This window comes from Peromyscus leucopus, chromosome 8b (genome assembly GCF_004664715.2).
Source record: "Peromyscus leucopus breed LL Stock chromosome 8b, UCI_PerLeu_2.1, whole genome shotgun sequence".
Classification (NCBI taxonomy): domain Eukaryota; kingdom Metazoa; phylum Chordata; class Mammalia; order Rodentia; family Cricetidae; genus Peromyscus; species Peromyscus leucopus.
In genome coordinates, this window is record NC_051086.1 from 73,726,751 (window position 1) to 73,746,851 (window position 20,101).

The following is a 20,101-nucleotide window of genomic DNA, read 5'->3' on the forward strand; positions in this document are numbered from 1 at the left end:
TAGTGTACTTACAGCCAACGACCACACTAAGAGAGCCAGTGAGCCAATGACCAGCACACGGGAATGTGTCAGGGAAGCAGAAAGTAGGAGTCATAAGGCACAGGCTCCCTAGTCAAAGCTTGGCTCTGCCCGTATAAAATCTCATGACCTCAGAAATCTCCCGAGCCTCTGTGAGAAACCTGCCTGACTCCATTTGGAAGGGCCAGGAGCCATTACGCTGTATTGTTAGAAATAAGTTTCTATTTACTGTGAGAGCTGAGTTAGTCTCTGTCTCCTGGAACCTGACCTTCCCCAACCATGACCTTGACTTGTTTTTGAGAAGATCCTGACTCTCTCTGACCCTCCCTAATCACATAGTGATCATCTGATGTTGTGTTGATGTTTTTTTATTTCCTTATTACCCCTTTGTCTCTCTTCCATAAAGCTACTCATAATTTTATTACTTAAAAGGGGCCTAAGAGATGGATTTGGGGGCTGTTCTCTTTAACCAGACTTAGGAAGCAGTCTCTGGCTAGCTCTTGGGTGCACCCCAATTAAAAAAAATCAAACTTGCTTCAAATTTGGCTCAAATTATGGTAGTGGTCTTATTCTCGACATAGGGATTAACATGTGCCTCCCATTACCTCATCAGAAAATGAGTGACAATCTTTCGTAGAGTAGGGCAGATCAGGCTACCCAAAGCATGCAAAGCAGTTGGAGAACCTGGCCTGTAGCAAGCCCTCCGTCAGGGGTCATACTAGTCGATGACAACATGAGGTATTCTATTGATTAGGCCAGTACTCACTGTAACAGGCCCTCAGACCTTAGCACAACGGACTCCATGATGGAAGTACCATTCAGGCCGTAAAACTCAGCATGTAGACATTGCCACCGGTGAAAACAAAAACAAGGACTTCATCCCTGGACTTCATCAAAGCCCAGGGTTCTGGGAAAGTTTGTAAATGTACTAGCCTTGCTTTTTGACTTCTGTAGTTCTAACTAAAAGCTAACTGTTTTTGTTAACTGAACATAGCTTTTGTACTTAAAAACTCACCCTGAGAAAGGCCCAGTGCCACACTGGGATCCTGAACACCCAGTATAATCGATTACCAGCGGCTAATAAAGACTTTCTGTTGTCTTAAACCCATTCCTAAGCACTTCTCTGATGGATGGCACGCAACACTTGCTGTGTTGGTATTGAAGTCCCTCTGGCTTCACTCCATAGCTCTGAGCAATAGGGCATCTCTCCCACCTGGTGATAATAGACTACCTGGAACCACAGGGCCCCGAGGAGAATTAGTGAGCTTCTGTCCCCTCACCTCCCACTTCCTAGATCCAGGCACTTTGAAAGCACAATTCAAAATAGCACTTCTTCCTAAAAGCTAGGACCCAGTCTCCTGGGATTGGCATTATAAAGTAGGAGGACTGACCACCTTAAATAAAAAACACATTTTCTTATGTTCTGGAAGCTGGAAATCCAAGACAAGAGGCCTGCTGGTTTGGTCTCTTCTGAGGTCCCTCTTCTTCACTTGAAGATGACCACTCTCTCGCTGTGTACTTGTGTGGCCTTAAATCTGTGTGTGCACATCCCTGGTGTCTCCTGTGCGTCTTAATTTCCTCTTATTATAATAACAATAGATTGAATTCAGGCCTTCTCTATGTCCTAAGTGCAAATCAATCACCTCTTTAAACAGCAAGCTCCAAATACAGTCACATTCTGAACTGCCAGGGTTAGGGCTTCAATACATACCTAAAACGACAACAAAACTTTATTTTACAGCATATACATTTGAAAGCTACTGTTAGGTCTCTAGTGGCTAACTAGGGTACCTATTTAATATATCAAAGTGACCCTGGACACCAGGTTTCCCCAGCACCCCTCAGTACCTACTCATTACAGGGTTTGGCTGGCATACCTTGCCCCTGTCCTAAACATCCGCCGCTCAGAGGCTCGGTTGCCCTTCCCCCGGCTGCTCTTCCCTGTATAATCCAGCCATTTCGATGACCTGGCCCTTTTTGTGTTTTGGCTACCTCAGCCAGAAGGGCCTCTCTTGGCCTCTCTCCTTTCACGGTGGGGTTTAGTCTGCCAGCCGTGTTCAGCCAGTACTCTCCCCTCTGCCTGCTTCTCCCTTACATCTGCAATAAAATCTCCGTATTTTAGTAGTCATGTCCCTCTCCTTTTATTTCACTTTTTCATTCATTCGGTGCCCAAACCACAGGATTGGAGTATGCGTTCCCTTCCGAGGAACGCCGTGTCTCCATACCACGCTGCTGATCTGACTCACCTGTGGTTTGAAAGGACCATTTCATTCTGCTGGATTCTACCACTCACCATATTTGGCTCCACATTCTAGAGTCTGACATTTGAGAGTTTCTTCCATCCACCTGCTCTAACCACACATCTCTCTTTGCTTACCAGGAAGTATCCTTTCTCTGGCTCCTGGAGCCTGCTACGCCCTCTGGGGGCACCCACCACATGGGCATCTCCTTCTGTGCTCTTTGGGGCCCCAGCTCATAGGCAACTCTCTTACTAAGACACTTACTCCTCTCCCGCTATTGGAACCCTCCATTTCCCAAGAGTCTCTCCCAGTCCACCTCCTCAGCTGTCTTCTCCTCTACCTGCCCTCCTCCTCATCTGTCCTCCTCTACTAGCTAAGTGTCCCCAGGGAGCTGCCGGCTTTGGCTACTTTTACTATGAAAGCCACACCACCTTGTACCAGGAAGCTCCTCTCCCACTCCCAGGCCCCTATCAAGTGTTAAGCGACACCTCTCCTCTGTGATTTTGGTCATTTCTCGCTGACAAGTCTCTCAGTCATCACATTTACCCCTCTCCTCCTGCATGGCCTCTCTTAGCTTCTTGGAACTTCCTCCCCTTCCCCTAGGAGGTGCCTGCTGAGTCCTCAGCTTCTCTACCTGCTCCTGGGTCTGGGACCCTTTCCTCACCTTCCCCTAGGAGCTGCCTGCTCTCTCTCTCTCTCTCCTCATGCCCTCTTGGGCCTGCACTTGGTGAGTTTCCTAGCCTCCTCCCCTCAAAAGCTGCCTGCTAAGTCCCACAGCTTCCTTAAGCCCTTTTGGGCCTGTGTGACCTAGTCCCTCCTCTCTCCCAGCTCCCTCTGGGAACTCCCTTATGCCCTCAGAGCCTCTGGGCTGTTGAAACTCTCCCTTGGGTGGAGTTTGTTCCAGCTTGTTTCTCCTTGTTCCTCACAGCTACTCTCTTGTCTGTCTCTCAGCTCCCTCCTGCAGGTTATTGAAGGCCTCCCTCCACATGGCAGAGTTCACTTCACAGCCCTGCCTCCTTTTCTCCTTGGCCTCAGAGATTTGATTGAAGCCTGGCTGTCTTATTGCAAGTGGCTTGGCCTCAGCACAGCTCAGTGACCAAAAATGGCGCACTCGAGTTCCAGATTCCCACAGATTTTAACAACTTCTGCCACCACACAAGCAAATTATTCCAAAGTCTCTTATCGCTAAGGTTTTTTCAAGTTCCCACTCCTGAAAAATCTTTTATCTCTGTAATTTCTCTGTACTCTGCTCTCAACAAATCTGTAAAGACCATTGCGTAAACAGCCTTTACCTCAGAATCTGTAAATTCAGTGGGTGTGGTTAAAGAATCTGTAAAAGCTATAACAAAAAAGTAAGCTTAAAACTTGTAACCAAGGTTGAGTCTTAATTTGCTACACATGGTTCAACTCTTATTTAGAACACTAGGTCTACTTACTGCTGGAATCCTAGTCACTCCCCCCATGACCACGCATGCGCTGGCAAGATGATTAGTAATCCCAGGACCTTACGTCCTACATAATCTGTGTGCTGTGTGATCATGTAATTTGCACACAGCATGATCACATAATCTATGCGCACGTGTGGCAAAGCTACATAAACCCCTATGTGCATGGGGGGGGGAATCTATAAAAGTGGGTCCCACTCATCCCTCCGCCCTTTCTTCCTGCATAATCCTTCCATAGGCCCAAATGCATCCCTTCTGTTCCCTTCCCTTAATAAATTCTTATAGTGGGTTTTGTTGTACCTCATGGCTTTTGACATCAGAAAAATTACAGACACTAAAACAGCTAGTACAGGAGCAGCTAGGTACTCAGCATATTGAAGAATCAACCAGTCCTTGGATTTCTCCTGTGTTTGCCATTAAAAAGAAATAGGGAAAATGGAGAATGTTAACTGTAGTCAGAAGGGTTTTTTTTTTTTTTTGCTTTGTTTTGTTTTAAGATTTATTTATTTATTATGTATACAGTGTTCTGTCTGCATATACACCTGCAGGTCAGAACAGAGCAACTGGATCTCATTATGGTTGGTTGTAAGCAACCATGTGGTTGCTGGGAATTGAACTCAGGACCTCTGAAAGAGCAGCCAGTGCTCTCAACCTCTGAGCCATCTCTCCAGCCCAGAAGTTTTTCTCTGTGAGGCATACATAAGCTACAAAGATGATGCTGAGAGGAAGTTATCTCAAGTTGTTTACACTGAGATAAGATACAAAGATCAGAAAATGATGTCAGTGCATAAACAACTCATAAATAAGAAACTGAGTATAGGGTGACCTCTAAAATGATTGGTTGGTTCCTTCCACTCCCTCCTAGGATTATGAGGTTTTCTGGTATAGAAGAGGCTTACTGCCCATCAATAAAGGAGTTCTTGCTTGACTTGACTCCCCGCTGCATCTGATTGACTCCAGGTAAGAGGAAGGCTGGGAAACAGGTGAGCAGCGCACTTACCTTTCCTCGGTTCCAGGCCACCTCTTCAGAGGTGACCTAAGTTCCTGCTGGGGCAAGACCCCACATTTCTCAGGTCCCACCTGGCCCCACGGTCTGTGTTCCTCCAGTTGTGCCTGGCCCCGTGGTCCCTCAGCTGCTTATAAAATAATCACTCAGAGGCTTAATATTAATTGTAAATTATATGGCCTATGGCTCAGGCTTCTTACTAGCTAGCTCTTATAACTTAAATTAACCCGTTTCTATTCATCTATGTATTGCCACGTGTTCTGTGCCTTTACCTGTACTTTCACATCTTGCTTCTCCTGGCGGCAGGCTGACATTCCCCCATCTCCTTTCCTATTCCCGTATCGTATATCTGCCTGGATTTCTTGCCTGCCTCTAAACTGCCATGCCATAGGCCAATGCAGCTTTATTTATCAACCAATCAAAGCAATATATATTCACAGCATACAGAAAAATGTCCCCCAGCAGTTCATAGATTTAAGAGTCATAAATAAGGTGATTCAGCCAATGTGCTCTTTACAGCCTGGAATTCCCTTGCCTTCTCTGTTATCCAAAGGATGGTCTATTATAGTGATTCATTTAAAAGACTGGGTTTTTGGTTTGTTTTGTTCTGTTTTGTTTTGTTTTGTTTTGTTTTTTTGCTATACCTTTACAAGAGCAGGATAGAGAAAAATTTGCCTCCACAATGCATACTTACAATAATTTACAGTCTGCTAAAAGGTATCAGTGGAAAATTCTTTCATAAGGGATATTAAACCACTCTACCTTGTGTCAATATTTTGTACAACAGCCATTGGAAATAATTCACAAACAGTTTTCTCAATCTATAATTTACTATTATGGATGATATCTTTTTTTTTGGCTAGTTTTATTTTTATTACTGTAACCAGCATCTTACAAGAAGTGTTTTCCTGCTTACATTATGAAGAATTTCAGCCATCCACAATTAACATTTTCCGATTTACTTATTTCATGTGTATGACTGCTTTACCTTTTTGCCACACATGCATGTGTACCATGAGTGTCTGGTGGTCAGAGCCTCTCGAATTGGGGTTGTAGTTAGTTAGCTGTGAGTCACTGTGGGAGCTGGGATCCAGAACTCGGTCCTCTGCAAGAGCAACATGTGCTCTTAATGACCGAGCCATCTCTCCAGCCCTTAACACTGCTCTGAAACACGTTTCTACCGAAGCGCAGGAAACTGTCAGTTCACAACAGCATACCGCATTCTTTTAAACTGTTGTAGACATTCCATTACATAGACCAGTTACTTAACCTGCCCTGTTAGTGGACATTTGTTCTAGTTTTCACTCTATTTAATTTTGAAAAAGTCAGTTTGACCAGGACCTTGTGGTACAGGCCTACAACCCTGGCTACTCAGGAGGCTAAGGTAAGAGGATCCAAAGCTCCAGGCCTGTCTGGGATACTAAGTGCTTTGTGGAGCACACAACTAGTATGCACAGGCCCAAGGCTAACTCCCTAGTCTCCCCCCACACACACACACACACCACACAAATTAAAGTAGTCTGAAAACATGTCCCTCTCTCCCTTTAAAACTATCTGTTGGCAGGGTCCTGCTTTGTGGCCTGGGCTGGAAGTGCAGTCCTCTTGCCTCAGTTTACCCTCTGCTGGGATTACAGGCATATACCACCACACCTGACAAGACTTATCTGCAGTAAGGCACCTTTTAAACATGCACATCAAAATTTCATTCATATCATATAATCACAGAAGCAATCAGCTTTTTCATTGTCCAAAGTTCCCTTGTCTTTGTAGCATCTCTCAAATATACCCATATAAATACTGGCCTCCTTTTTTCCTCCCGTTCTGCTCTTGCAGATGCTAGCTGGAAGCACACAGTAGGGGGCCACATCAAATGTACCAGAGATCTATCCAACTGCGTGTATCAGGAGTCCCTCATCTTCAGTATGGGAAGAGACCCAATACAAGACTATACCAAAGTCTGATCTACTATCTGGTGCACATCTGAGTGCTTTCCAGGATTTGATGATTGAAACTGAAGCTACAAGTTTCTTTGCTTTTTGGTTTTTTGAGACAGGGTACCTCTGTGTAGCTTTGGTGCCTGTCCTAGATCTCGCCATGTAGACCAGGCTGGCCTCGAACTCACAGAGATCCGCCTGCCTCTGCCTCCCGAGTGCTGGGATTAAAGGTGTGCATCACCACCACCCGGCTGAAGCTACAGGTTTCTAAACACGTACATCTTCATCTCATGGTAGCAGGACTGCGGAGTTGCATGCTTAACTCTAAGAAGCTTCTAAAAATTTTTTCAAGAGCTACGTCATTCTGCAGGACCATGGACAGTGACTGTGAGTTCTGGATGCTCTCCTTGGGCACTAGCACCTGATACTGCCAAGTTTCTATAGACAGATGGTGGTTTTACCTACCCAGCAGGCACATAACATATTTTGATGGTCTTAATTTCATTTCTCTAGTTACCACTGATTGTTGGGCAGCTTTTCATGTGCTACTGATCCAACCCTATAAGAAATGTAATGTTTACATTTATTGCCCACTTTAAACTATGTAGTTTGTTTTGTTACTGGTTCTGAGAAATCTTTTTATAGTTGTGATGCCAACTTTTTTGTATGCTGAACATATTGGTGTTACATGACCGAAGTCTCCCCTTTAGCATCACTATGGAAAGAGCAGTATTCACTTTTGAAGTTCAAGGCATAGCACTGTCTCTTTGGAGGTCCACATGTGACAGACACCTTTGAACATCCAGCTGAGTGAGTGCTTACTAATGTCGCAGCTGAGTCCTGGGAGTGGCATCACCGGTGGTCTAGAAGATGTCGAGGTGGGCAGCAGACTGTCTTAAAGGACCTGTATGGTAGTCTGCTGCTGTTACATCCTGTGTGACCTACTGGAACTCACCTTTCTTCTTTCCATTGAGTTACCAAAGGCTCCTTAGGATCATACTCAAAAGCACTGCACGAAAGGCTCTGCTCATCCGTTCCCTGTCTGCTGTGAGCCTGACTCTGTTCCTTCATCAGGGCTGTGCGGTCTCTGGGAAGTCCAGTCAGGCCTCTGCATATCTCACTGGATGAAAGGCAAAGCAGCTAACAGACTGTGGCTGATACAGAAAAACTGAAATGGTAACTAGAGGAAGACTTCAGAGACCCGTCCAGTATAATTTCCAACTTGGTGTTCTATTAAGGAGATGGTGGTATTACCGACATCTACAAAAACAAACTGAGCAGAGAAGGCATCCTTGTGTTGATGGCAAGTCCTGTGGGGTGGCACATACTGTAAAGTTTACCCCCACACTAAGTTCTGCAGTGACCACGACACCAGCACAGGCTTCTGGACGTTAGGCTTCTAGCTATGCACAAGTGGAGGGAGTGGAAGTTGGAGTGGATGTGATCAATGGATATGTGCATGAAATTGTCAGAGAGTAAATACAAGGTTTGTAAAAAGTGGCGCAAGGGGCATACTTGGCTCCTGCATCAGGAGGGTGGGTGAGGACTGAGACTTCCTTCCTTAGTAGGTTTGTGTCTTACAGGGAGGACAAAACAACACTGTTCTTACAACAGTGGCACTTACCCTCAGCCCTCTGGTGATATGCCACTAAAGCAAATCATGGTGTAAGTTCCTTCTCCCTTTCCCCTTTCTTTTTTCTTTGAGACAGGGTTTCTCTGTGCAGCACTGGCTGTCCTGGAAGTCAGTCAGAGCTCCACCTGCCTCTGCCTCCTGAGCACTGGGATTAAAGATGTGCACCTCCACCACTGGCTAAGTGTAGCAGGAATCCTAAAAGTTCTTATTAATAAAATCAAACCTGAGGCCAGTTATTGGGGTGAACTCTGGAAAATCAGAGAGACAGAACAAGCCACAGCTAACCTCACCTGGCCAACTTCTCAGCTGGTTTTGTTTCCTCAGACTGGAAGCTTCTGTGTCCTCATCCCAATGGCTCTCAGCTGAACTGTGCTCCAAAGCCTGAAGCTTAACCAGCTAAAAGCTTAACCAGCCAAAATGCTTCTGGTTTCTGGTCCTCATGCCTTATATACCTTTCTGCTTTCTACCATCACTCCCTGGGATTAAAGGCGTGAGTCACCATGCTTGGCTGTATCCTTGAGCACATGGATTTCTGCCTCTGGAATGCTAGGATTAAAGGCATGTGCTACTACTGCCTATCCTAAGTATCTAGTGGCTTTTCTGTTCTCTGACCCCAGATAAGTTTATTAGGGTACACGATATTTTGGGGGACACAATACCACCACATTTCCTCTCTTTTTGTCTAAAATTTAAAAAAGCTTATAACTAATACAAGAAAAACTATCCAATAAGTATATACAATATATACACAGGCAAGGTTACATTAACAATGTCTAGTCCATTAACATTTGACAGAATCAGATAAAAAACTCCATTATATATATTAAGAATGTCCAGTCCAGTAACACCTGATTAACTCAGACAAAAATTTCATTACTTATCCTATGTAAAACAAGTAGTTCCTTTTAAAAAATAGATTCCATAATCTCCTTTTTTAAATCTTATATCCATATTCTCTCTTTTTTCTTTTCATAATAGACTCAGTAATCTACCTTTTGTCATTTTTATATCTTCCCCTTTTTCTTTTTAGAATAGATTCAGTGATCTACACATTTATCCTATTATTTATCTTTTTTCTCAGAGTAAATTTCAATGATCTACCTCAAATATATATTCTATTTTTTTTTCTTTTTTAAACAAAAACTCTCAATCTAATCTCCATGTTCAGCTTTTTTCCTGACTACTAACGATCAACAACTTGTAACCAACTGTCATAAACAATGACAATATCCATAACTCAAACGACCAAAAAAACTTCCACCCCACCTCTTGGGAATGTGGGCGTCATTTTCTTAAAATTACTTCCTGCTTTCTAGGGGCAAAGACATCTTTATGGGATTCTGAAAAGAAAATTTTGGGGTTAATTGTCAAGTCCTGTATCATTTGTCCAGCCGCTGAGAAAGTTCAGGGCTTGTTTCAAGTCCTTGTTCAAGTAGCCTGTCAGGCTGGATCATCTCAGCTAGCCATCTCAAAACTGTCCTGAGTAATCTGTAGTCCAGAGTCAATCTTTCCATGGTATTAATCAGCTTAATGGCTTTACCATAGTCCATGTATAATCATCATTGTAGAATCCCATCACTTTTTTTGGAGATTTCAAAGTTGCTGTTAGGTGTGGTCATGGTTCCCTGCAGATTTTGTGTGTGTGTGTGTGTGTGTGTGTGTGTGTGTGTGTGTGTGTGTGTGTGGTTTGGAGCAATCACAGTCCGATAAATGTCTGTCTCTTGGAACCATGAACGTTCTTCCCTAGAAGAGAATATCATCACAGCAATTTCTCCCCACCATTTGTCTTGCTAAACTTTTCCAAACTGACCTTTGCCGATGCTTTCTTATAACACGATGGTCCAGGCAATTCTTCTCTGAACAAGCAGCAGTAAACCTTTCATCCCAAGTAGCAGCATCACCATAGTCACCAACACGATGAGAAGGAGCCAGCAACTCAGAGCAGCAGCTTTTGCCTCCATGGTCCCACCACTGTTTGTGGTTCAGCCTGAACCAAAGCTTCTCCCAAGCCTCCTAGGCCACCCTCAAACTCGGGATCCTCCTGCCTCTCCCTCCTTCAGTAAATCCTACCGGTGTGTGCCACCACAACCAGCCGAGTGTAGCTCCAGCCTGAACTGGCACCCACAAGGCCACAGGCAAGCAGCTTTTTCATGAATTCGTACCTCGAACGTTGGGCGCCAGATGTAGCATGAATCTTAAAAGTTCTTATTAATAAAATGAAACCTGAGGCCAGTTATTGGGGTGAACTCTGGAAGATCAGAGAGACAGAACAAGCCACAGCTAACCTCACCTGGCCAACTTCTCAGCTGGTCTTGTTTCCTCAGACTGGAAGCTTCTGTGTCCTCATCCCAATAGCTCTCAGCTGAACTGCTGCTTGAAAGCCTGAAGCTTAACCAGCTAAAAGCTTAACCAGCCAAAATGCTTCTAGTTTCTGATCCTCATGCCTTATATACCTTTCTGCTTTCTACCATCACTCCCTAGGATTAAAGGCTCGCTTTCTGGGATTAAAGGCTTGAGTCACCATGCTTGGCTGTATCCTTGAACACGTGGATTTCTGCCTCTGGAATGCTAGGATTAAAGGCGTGTACTACTACTGCCTATCCTAAGTATCTAGTGGCTTTTCTGTTCTCTGACCCCAGATAAGTTTATTAGGGTACACAATATTTTGGGGAACACAATACCACCACAGCTAAGGTCCTTCTCTTAATGAAAAATTATTTCCTTGCTTTAATTATACAACATTTTCTTACATTTCCGGCATTTGCACAGCTTGGCTGCAGGCATCCAGAGCAAAGAATAAAATGCAAACGAGCTCTAAGCAACTTTTCCATGTGCTTACTTTGTTGAAGGATCTATTGCTTTGCAGGTGTGATTTAGGACTGCGTTAACACGGGGCATTTTGTCTAGAAGAAACTCATGGTGTGCATGGACTGCTTTCATCCACAATCAATTAAAGACGACAAGAAAAGGGTATTTGGATGCTCTAGGAAATAGTGCCAGCCTTTTCTGCCTCAGCTGCACCACCCCACAGCCCCGACTCAGTTGGCAATGGGATCTGATAGTCAAAGGTCAGCTCTTGCCTGCAGAGTAGGAAGTGAAATTCTCAGGCCAGAGCCAGGCTCCAAAGAGCTTATATCTGGTTAGAGGAGATTTATCTTGAAATGCAAAGGTTCTTAATTTTCAATTTTTATTAAGAGATTTAAAAAAAACATTTTCATGTGTGTGTCTGTGTGAATGTATGTGTGGCTGCCTGAGCAGCCCTGAAGAGGGTATGGATCCCTTGGAGCTGGAGTTATAGGCAGCTGTGAGCCATTTCTAAGTGAATGCTGGGAACTAAACTCATATCTTCTGCAAGAGCAATGTATGCCCATAACCTGCGCCCACTCTCTAGCCCCAATTTTTTTATTTTAAAAGTAAACAAAAGGAACACTAACACCCACAGTTTGTACTATTTCCCTTATCATATCATAAGGGTAAAATAGACCAGTGATGAAAGCTGCCATTTAGTACAAAGTGAACAGGTCCCTTTATTGATATATGCTTGAAGGTGAACATGACCTCTGTGGAGAATGTTTCCTCTTCAGTTTCAGAAAAAGGAACTTGGACTGTGTTGTCTTAACAGTTCCTGTAGTTGATGGCCCTTCCTCAGTTTCTCAGCAATACAGACAATTTTCATTTAGGAAATATCCCACTTATGCTTGAAAAGTTAACCCTTAAAAACAAAAGCAGTTTTAATTCCCAAACCCCTATCCATACCAAGAAAACACTTTTTTCTTTTGTGAGGGAGGGTCTTGCCGTGTGCTCCAGGCTAGCCTCAAACTGGCATCTTTCTGCTTCAGGCTCCTGAGTGTTGGACACGTGGCTGAATGCTATGGTTTATTTAACACAAGTTTAGTCTATAAATAACACCTTTCTCTTTAAAAAGCCCTTGAGAAACTTATGGAAGGAATGCCAGCTTTAACAGTTTCCTGAGAGGAACTGCAGAACTGTGCTGTCCTGCCGGCGGTCAGTGTGGTGTGAGCCGCTGGCTGCCGGAGGCCTCTCACTGTTGAGCACACTTTGTCAGCCACTCTTCTCTTCTCCTTGGTAATGCCTGTACTCTGGCTTCAGCTCCCAGGTATTTTTGTGAATCCCCTTTACATTGCGAATGCCAATTTCTTTCAAGATTTCTTTCAGGTATCCCACAGGCTGCTTTGTGATGTCCACTAAGTCCTTAAGAGTATAGTACTGATGTTTCTCAAAGGCTGAGAACAGCAGGTCTAGGACGTGTTGTTTGTCCGCCCGAACTCGCTTTCCGTCTTTCTTCTTCTTCCTTTCCTGTTCAATATTGTGCTGATGGTTAGCGACAGGCTTGTAATTGGTCGTGACAACTTTGTCCAGCTTCTGTGACAGCCTTACAGGTTTGGAAGACTCTTGTATTTGCAATCTCTTTAGCCTCATGTAGCTTTCGCTGGCAGCAGGTCGGCATTCGGCTCTCTGTACCACTATTCCGTCCAATGACAGCTTACCTGAGGAGCTCTCGGTAAACACTGTTAATGTCTGTCCTCTAACACTTTGCAAGACAAATGGATGTTCTCTAGGCGCACTGACTGAAGCTGGCTTCCCACCGATATCATGAATCTTTGCAAGATCCTCATTCAAAGTAAAAGATACCTCAGTCCTTCCTTGATTCTTCGCAATCCTCAGCTTCCCAGCTTCACCTCTTCCGGGAGCTTTAGCCCATTGCTGGGACAAGTATTTAGGAACCTTGACCAGCCACATGCCGGTGTTCTGTTTGGCGCCCGTCAGATCGAGTTCCCTGCGCTCTGCCATGAGTTTCGCGTGCACGCAGGAGCAGTGGCCGGAGCTGAAGGATGGGAGTTTCGCGTGCACGCAGGAGCAGTGGCCGGAGCTGAAGGATGGAGCGACAGACCGGAGCCAGCCGCTGGAGCAGGGAGACCTCGAAAAGCGAAAAGCCGGCGTCGCTCCACCGGCCGGGATACCAGGAACTTGAGATGGATGATATCTTTCTAGCTGATTGTGACTCAGATACCTTAGAAAAAATGTTTGAAGAGGTAAAGGAAATTTTGCCTCTCTGGGAACTATAAATTGCTCCTGGAAAAAAAAAAATACAAAAAGTGGGTTCTATTAATTACTTAGGATACAAGGTAGGTTTACAAAAAAAAAAAAAAAAAAATCAGCCACAGAAAGTACAAATTAGGAGTCATCAATTAAGAACTCTTCATGATTTTCAAAAAATGCCAGGAGATATTAACTGGCTATGGCCCACAACTGGATTAACAAATCAAGAACTAAGTAATTTATTTCAAACCTTACATGGTAATAATAAGAACTTAAATAGTCTGTAGCAGGAATCTTAACAGGTCTTATTAATAAAATCAAACCTGAGGCCAGTTATTGGGGTGAATGCTGGATGATCAGAGAAGTAGAACAAGCCACAGCTTCCTCACCTCGATGGTTCCTCAGCTGATCCTGATTCCTCAGACTGGAAGCTTCTGTGTCTACATCCCAATGGCTCTCAGCTGAACGGCTGCTTGAAAGCCTGAAGCTTAACCAGCTAAAAGCTTCTAGTTCTTGGTCTTCACGCCTTATATATCTGCTACCTGCCATCACTTCCTGGGATTAAAGGCTCAATTTCTGGGATTAAAGGCGTGCCTCGTTGTATCCTTGTGGCCTTGAACTCACAGAGATCCAGACAAATTTCTGCCTCTTGAATGCTAGGATTAAAGGCGTGTGCTTCCACTGCCTAACCTCTATGTTTAATATTGTGGCTTTTCTGTCTCTGACCCCAGATAAGTTTACTAGAGTGCACACTATTTTGGGGGACACAATACCACCACAGTAGTCCAAGAAAATTATCAGCAGAGGCTAAGAGAGAATTGGCTTTTGTAGAAGAAAAATTATAGGATATACATGTGGGTTGCTTGGATCCAGAGCTTAATTGTATCCTAGTCATACTACCTTCTACACATTCTCCTACAGGAATTCCTATGCAGAAAGAAAATAATATATTAGAATGGATATTTCAACCACACAAACAGAGTTAAAAAAAAATTAAAGACCTATGTAAACAAGTTTTCTGAATTGATTCTGAAAGGAAAGTCAAGGCTTCATCAATTAACAGGAATAGACCCAACAAAAATTGTGATATCTTTTACTAATGCTGAAATTGTCTTATTGTAGGAAGAAAATGAACATTGACAAAGAGCTTGCAGTAATTTCATGGGAGAGAATAGCAACAAATATCGCAAAAGCAAGAAGCTTCAGTTTATAAAAAGAAGGAATTTCATCCTTCCTCACATTGTACAAGGAACACCAATGTCTGGAGCCCCTATACTCAATGCAGATGACAAACACTGCCCAAATATCAGCTTTGGACTACAAGCTGCTCAGGACAATAACAAGGCAGTTAGCTACAATGGTCCAGTGTTATAGACTATTCGAGCCAGTACTTCAGATAAGGCTTGCACTTTCCCATCATACTGAGACTGGACAACAGCTCACTCTTTCAGGACTTAATCTTTATCTCAATTTTTTCAAGGTCCCCTAAAGATGTAATTACCCCCAGATCACAGGAAGTAATTTTAAGAACATGGCCCTCATATTCCCAAGAGGTATGCGTATATTTTGGTCATTTGCTGGATATATGTCATCATTTAGGGGGGTTAGTTGCAATTTATTATTGGTCATGGTCAGGAAGAAAACTGAGCAAAGGAGATTAGATTCAGGGATCTCATTCTGAAAAGAAAAAGGGGGATATAGAAATAATAGAATAAAAGGGTAGATTACTGACTCTACTTTTAAACTAAAAAAGCAACTATTAGTCTCAAATAGTTTACATTGGTATGGATTTTTGTATATTGATACAAATTTAAGGTTATTTTTGCTATATTATATATGTTTATATTCCTGTCTAAAGCATTGTACCTATGCAGCTCATTTAAAAATGTAATGTACTAAAAGAATCCTATATGATAAAGCAACCCTTGGAGGCATCACTATCCCAGACCTCAAACTCTACTATAGAGCTATAGTAATAAAAACAGCTTGGTACTGGTACAAAAACCGACATACGGACCAATGGAATCGAATTGAAGACCCTGACATTAATCCATGCACATATGAACACCTGGTTTTTGACAAAGGAGCCAAAACTATACAATGGAACAAAGAAAGTATCTTCAACAAATGGTGCTGGCATAACTGGATGTCAATATGTAAAAGATTACAAATAGATCCATATCTGTCACCATGCACAAAACTCAAGTCCAAGTGGATCAAAGACCTAAACATAAATCCAGTTACACTAAACTTAATAGAAAAGAAAATAGGAAGCACTCTTGAACGCATTGGCACTGGAGACCATTTCCTAAATAAAACACCGACAGCACAGATCCTGAGCACAGCCATTAATAAATGGGACCTCTCAAAACTGAGAAGCTTTTGCAGGGCAAAAGACACAGTCAATAAGACAAAAAGACAGCCAACAGATTGGGAAAAGATCTTCACCAACCCCGCATCTGACAGAGGATTGATCTCCACAATATATAAAGAACTCAAGAAACTAGACATCAAAGCACTGAACAGTCCAATTAAAAAATGGGCTAAAGAGCTAAACAGAGAATTCACAAAACAAGAACTACAAATGGCTGAAAGACATTTAAAGAAATGCTCAACATCCTTAATCATCAGAGAAATGCAAATCAAAACGACTCTGAGATACCACCTTACACCTGTTAGAATGGCTAAGATCAAAAACACCAATGACAACCAATGTTGGAGAGGATGTGGAGCAAAGGGAACACTCCTCCACTGTTGGTGGGAATGTAAACTTGTACAACCACTGTGGAAATCAGTATGGCGGTTTCTCAGAAAATTAGGAATCGAACTACCTCAAGACCCAGCCATATCACTCTTGGGCATATACCCAAAGAATGCTGATACATACCATAAAGATACATGCTCAGCTATGTTCATAGCAGCACTATTTGTAATAGCCAGAACCTGGAAACAACCTAGATGCCCATCAACGGAAGAATGGATGAAAAAAATGTGGTACATATACACAATGGAGTACTACTCAGCAGAGAAAAACAATGAAAGCATGAAATTTGCAGGCAAATGGATGGAACTAGAAAAAATCATCCTGAGTGAGGTAACCCAAACCCAGAAAGACAGTTATGGTATGTTCTCACTCATTGGTGGATTCTAGATATAAAATGAACAATCAGACCACAACCCATAGAACCATAAAGGCTATATATATATAGCATGGAGGTCCTAGGACGACTGTGGCATATAATAAATTTCAGTTTTACTCAATTATTGAAAAAAATAGCCAAATGAATGGAAACACATGAACTATGAACCAAAGGCTGAGGGGCTCCCAGCTGGATCAGGCCCTCTGAATAGGTGAGACAGTTGATTGGCTTGATCAGTTTGGGAGGCATCTAGGCAGTGGGACCAAGTCCTGTGCTCATTGCATGAATTGGCTGTTTGAAACCAGGAACTTATGCAGGGACACTTGGCTTAGTCTGGGAGGAAGGGACTGGACCTCCCTGGACTGAGTCTACCAAGTTGATCACAGTCCTCGGGGGAGGACTTGTCCTGGAGGAGGTGGGAATGGAGGGTGGGCTGGGGGTAAGGGGAGGGTGTGGGAGGGGGGAGAATAGGGGAACCCATGGCTGATATGTAAAACTGAATGGTATTGTAAAATAAAAAATATATATCACAAAAAAAAATGTAATGTAAAGTTTTAGTCCTTGAAAGCTATTTAGGATAATAAAGACAGGTTAGTAGTTAGTCATATAGAACAATCAAACTTACAGTCTGACTGTTCAGACACACAGATGTCTCTGTCATTTCTATAGTTTTGGAAGTTGTTTGCTCTGCACCTCCTGTTTACTCAGGTAAGATATCCCTCATGGGGCTCTGAGGGGTTAAAGACTGGATAGATATAGTTACTGTTTTCCTTATATGATAGGAAGAAAATTAGGTACAAAACTTTGGACTCATCAAGAGAGGATAGATAATGGAGTATGTTCTCTGAATTTGTCAAATACAGATAGACTGGACATTGTGAATGTAATTCATACTTGATAATTGTTCCTACTGTATATAGTTTCGTTTTGTTAAAGTTAATACCTTTTTTTATTTAGACAATACTTGATAATTATTCTTATCGTATAAGTTTTACTATGTTAGAGTTAAAACCTTTCCCTTTTTATTTCAACAAAAATGAGGAAATACTGTGGGAGATTTGTTCGTGTTGGCTCTCTGAGACAAAAAAAAAAAAAAAAAAAAAGGAGTCAGATCTTGGTTCAGAGGACAGAGTTCACATTCAGCTGGCCAGAATGGACCATAGAGTTTTCTGGATGACTCAGAGGAGGATAGAGGGACACACAAAAGGAATAAGGAGGGGTTTAGAGAGATGTGTGGGCCTTTTTGATCTGGGAAGGTGGAGAAGAGGGTCAGGTGGTTGTTTCTGTATTGCTCCATGGATCTTTCAGGTTTATTTTTTGATAAAACAATAAAAGAAGTTTCAATAACAGTCATACAAAATGTTCTGCTCTGAGCAGAGTGTAGGGATAGCTCCCTGCCCCATGCAACTTACTGTTTGGGGAAAAAAAAAAATGTCCTATAGCAGATAAATATGAACAACATGTGACATAAGATAGACAAGGGCTATAGTGCTCATCAAGAAAATGAACACAGGGGGCAAAAGTCTCTCTTTTATAAGCACCATGGAAAGCCTTTCTATCCTCTCTAAAAGAGTCTCCTTTGAGCAGTGGCCCAGAGGAAGCCAGGGAACAGGCTATGCCAGGGTACAGATGAGTGGAGAGGCAGTCACAGGAAGAATAGCAATTACTAAGACCACAAGGTGGGAAGGCCCAAGAGAGTGTAAGGAACACCAATGAGTCTAGAATAGAACAAGTGAGAGGCAGTGCCTAAGAATGACAGGAGAGAAATGGCCAGACATACTTGTTCATGGCTTTACTGCTTTGGAGAGGATGCTAGCTTTTGCTGGGGGAATGTGAGAAGCCATTTTGAGGTTTTGAGCAAAAGAAAAATATGGTCGGTTTTTCAGAGGCTCGCTCAAGGTTATTATGGCAGAAGGGAGCAGTGTGAGAGTTGAGCAGATAATCTAGTTGCAGTATTTAGTCAGGAGGTACCAGAGGCCTGGCACAACCCTGAAGCAGTAAGATGGTAAGAGAGGCTTGGAGTGCTAGGATATTTTGAGTGCAGAGCCACCAGGATTCTGTTACCCCATATGGCATTTGTGCCTGCCTATGGGTTGCCTTCAGCATCCTGGCAATTAACACTGTCAAAAATCTCAGTTACATCTGAGCATTCTCTATATCTCAGAGCCAAGCATACATCTCAAATCCTTGAGTGTCTTCCCAAGACCAATCTACATATCTAAATAAATGAACCCTAGCATTACGTAAACCCTACTTGGGAAATTGGATGAAGATAAAGAAGGCGTCTTTAACTATCCGTACCCTAATCACAGGTTATAAAAAGTCCAAAGGCAAAAGGAAGACAGAATGCCTCCAGATGGTCTGAGACTCAGATAAGGAAATACAGAACATCATTATGGGTGTGAAGCATTTCTAACCAGAGAGGAGAAGAGAGCAGAAGTAGAGAACAGATCCGGGAGGGGATAATAACCTGCTGTCCCTAAAACTGGGAACTTTCTCAGTTCAATTGTTCAGTGACTTGGTTTCTAGAAAGGGTTCTTGTCAGTACTTTCAAAAGCAAAATAGAAAATCAGGTTCTCTCGGATTCGATGGAAGGAGCAATTGTTATCCTTTCCACGTTTCCTGTTTTAGACAGCGCTTACAGCCCAGCTCTTTGCTTCTTCTTCTTCCCCCGCCCCCATTTATGCATTCTGAGATTTTAAATCAAGAGTAAATTTTATTGAGTTTGGCAAGATTGATCAGAGGTAACCTGCCACCAGGATTTGAGTTTGAGTTTGAGTCACACGTAATAAAAGGAGAGAACCAACTCCTGTATGGTGTTTCCTGACTTCCACATGAGCTCTGTGGCATGTGTGCCCCCTAAACACATTCTCAAAGCAAATAAAAGAATGTTTATATAATAAACATTATTAATATTATTATTATCATTTTTATGGAAAACTGACAATCCTGGGGAAATTGATTCATCCTATCACAGAAAATAGAAGCTAATGTTTCTTCCTGGCTCTGTGTGGTAGGCTGAAAGCCACCCTCCTAGAAGATACCCACATTCTACTTCCTGGAACCCATACATGTTACCTTACACATGCAGAAAACACTAAACCCAGGGTCTTGAGATGGGAAGATTGTACTGGATTACCTGAGTGGGCTAAAACTACAATCACATGCTGATTTTATGTACAGAAAGAAGACAATGAGAAAATAGAATATATATATTTGATATGCAGGCCTTAAAGATGAAAGTGATAACTCACAGACCGATAGCTAAGTGGGAACAGGAGAGCTAGACATGATAGGTCATGCCTGTAATCCCAAGCAACACTCAAGATGTGGGGACAGGAGGAAGGGTGGAGAGAGAGGTGGAAACCGAAAGGACCTGGTCCTCTCCCAGCATGCTGGAGCAAGCACAAACTTGCCGATACCTTGATTGGTGGCCAGTGGCATTTTTGTACTTCTGACCTTTAGAACTGTGAGAGAGTATCTGTGTTCTAACAACAAAGCTTATGTTAACTTGTTACAGCAGTCACAGGAAACTGATACGCCCACACACACCAGAGCTCACATATTCAGCAGGCGAATTTATTACCCCAAACGATTACTTTTAAACATTTTTCCCTTTTCTCC

The 20,101-nt window shown here is 42.8% G+C and overlaps 1 protein-coding gene across 1 annotated transcript; it reads right to left on the reverse strand.

Moving 5' to 3' along the window:
• Positions 1–12,252: 12,252 nt before the first annotated feature.
• Positions 12,253–13,103, reverse strand: LOC114704580 (general transcription factor IIF subunit 2-like). Its single transcript, XM_037200984.1, has one exon. It carries the CDS (start codon positions 13,086–13,088, stop codon positions 12,339–12,341), a length of 750 nt encoding a protein of 249 aa, XP_037056879.1. The 5' UTR covers positions 13,089–13,103; the 3' UTR covers positions 12,253–12,338.
• Between the last annotated feature and the right edge of the window lie 6,998 nt (positions 13,104–20,101).

Coding starts and splice junctions, on each gene's coding strand:
- LOC114704580 (XM_037200984.1), bottom strand. CDS start 13,088: ATGGCAGAGCGCAGGGAACTCGATCTGACGGGCGCCAAACAGAACACC.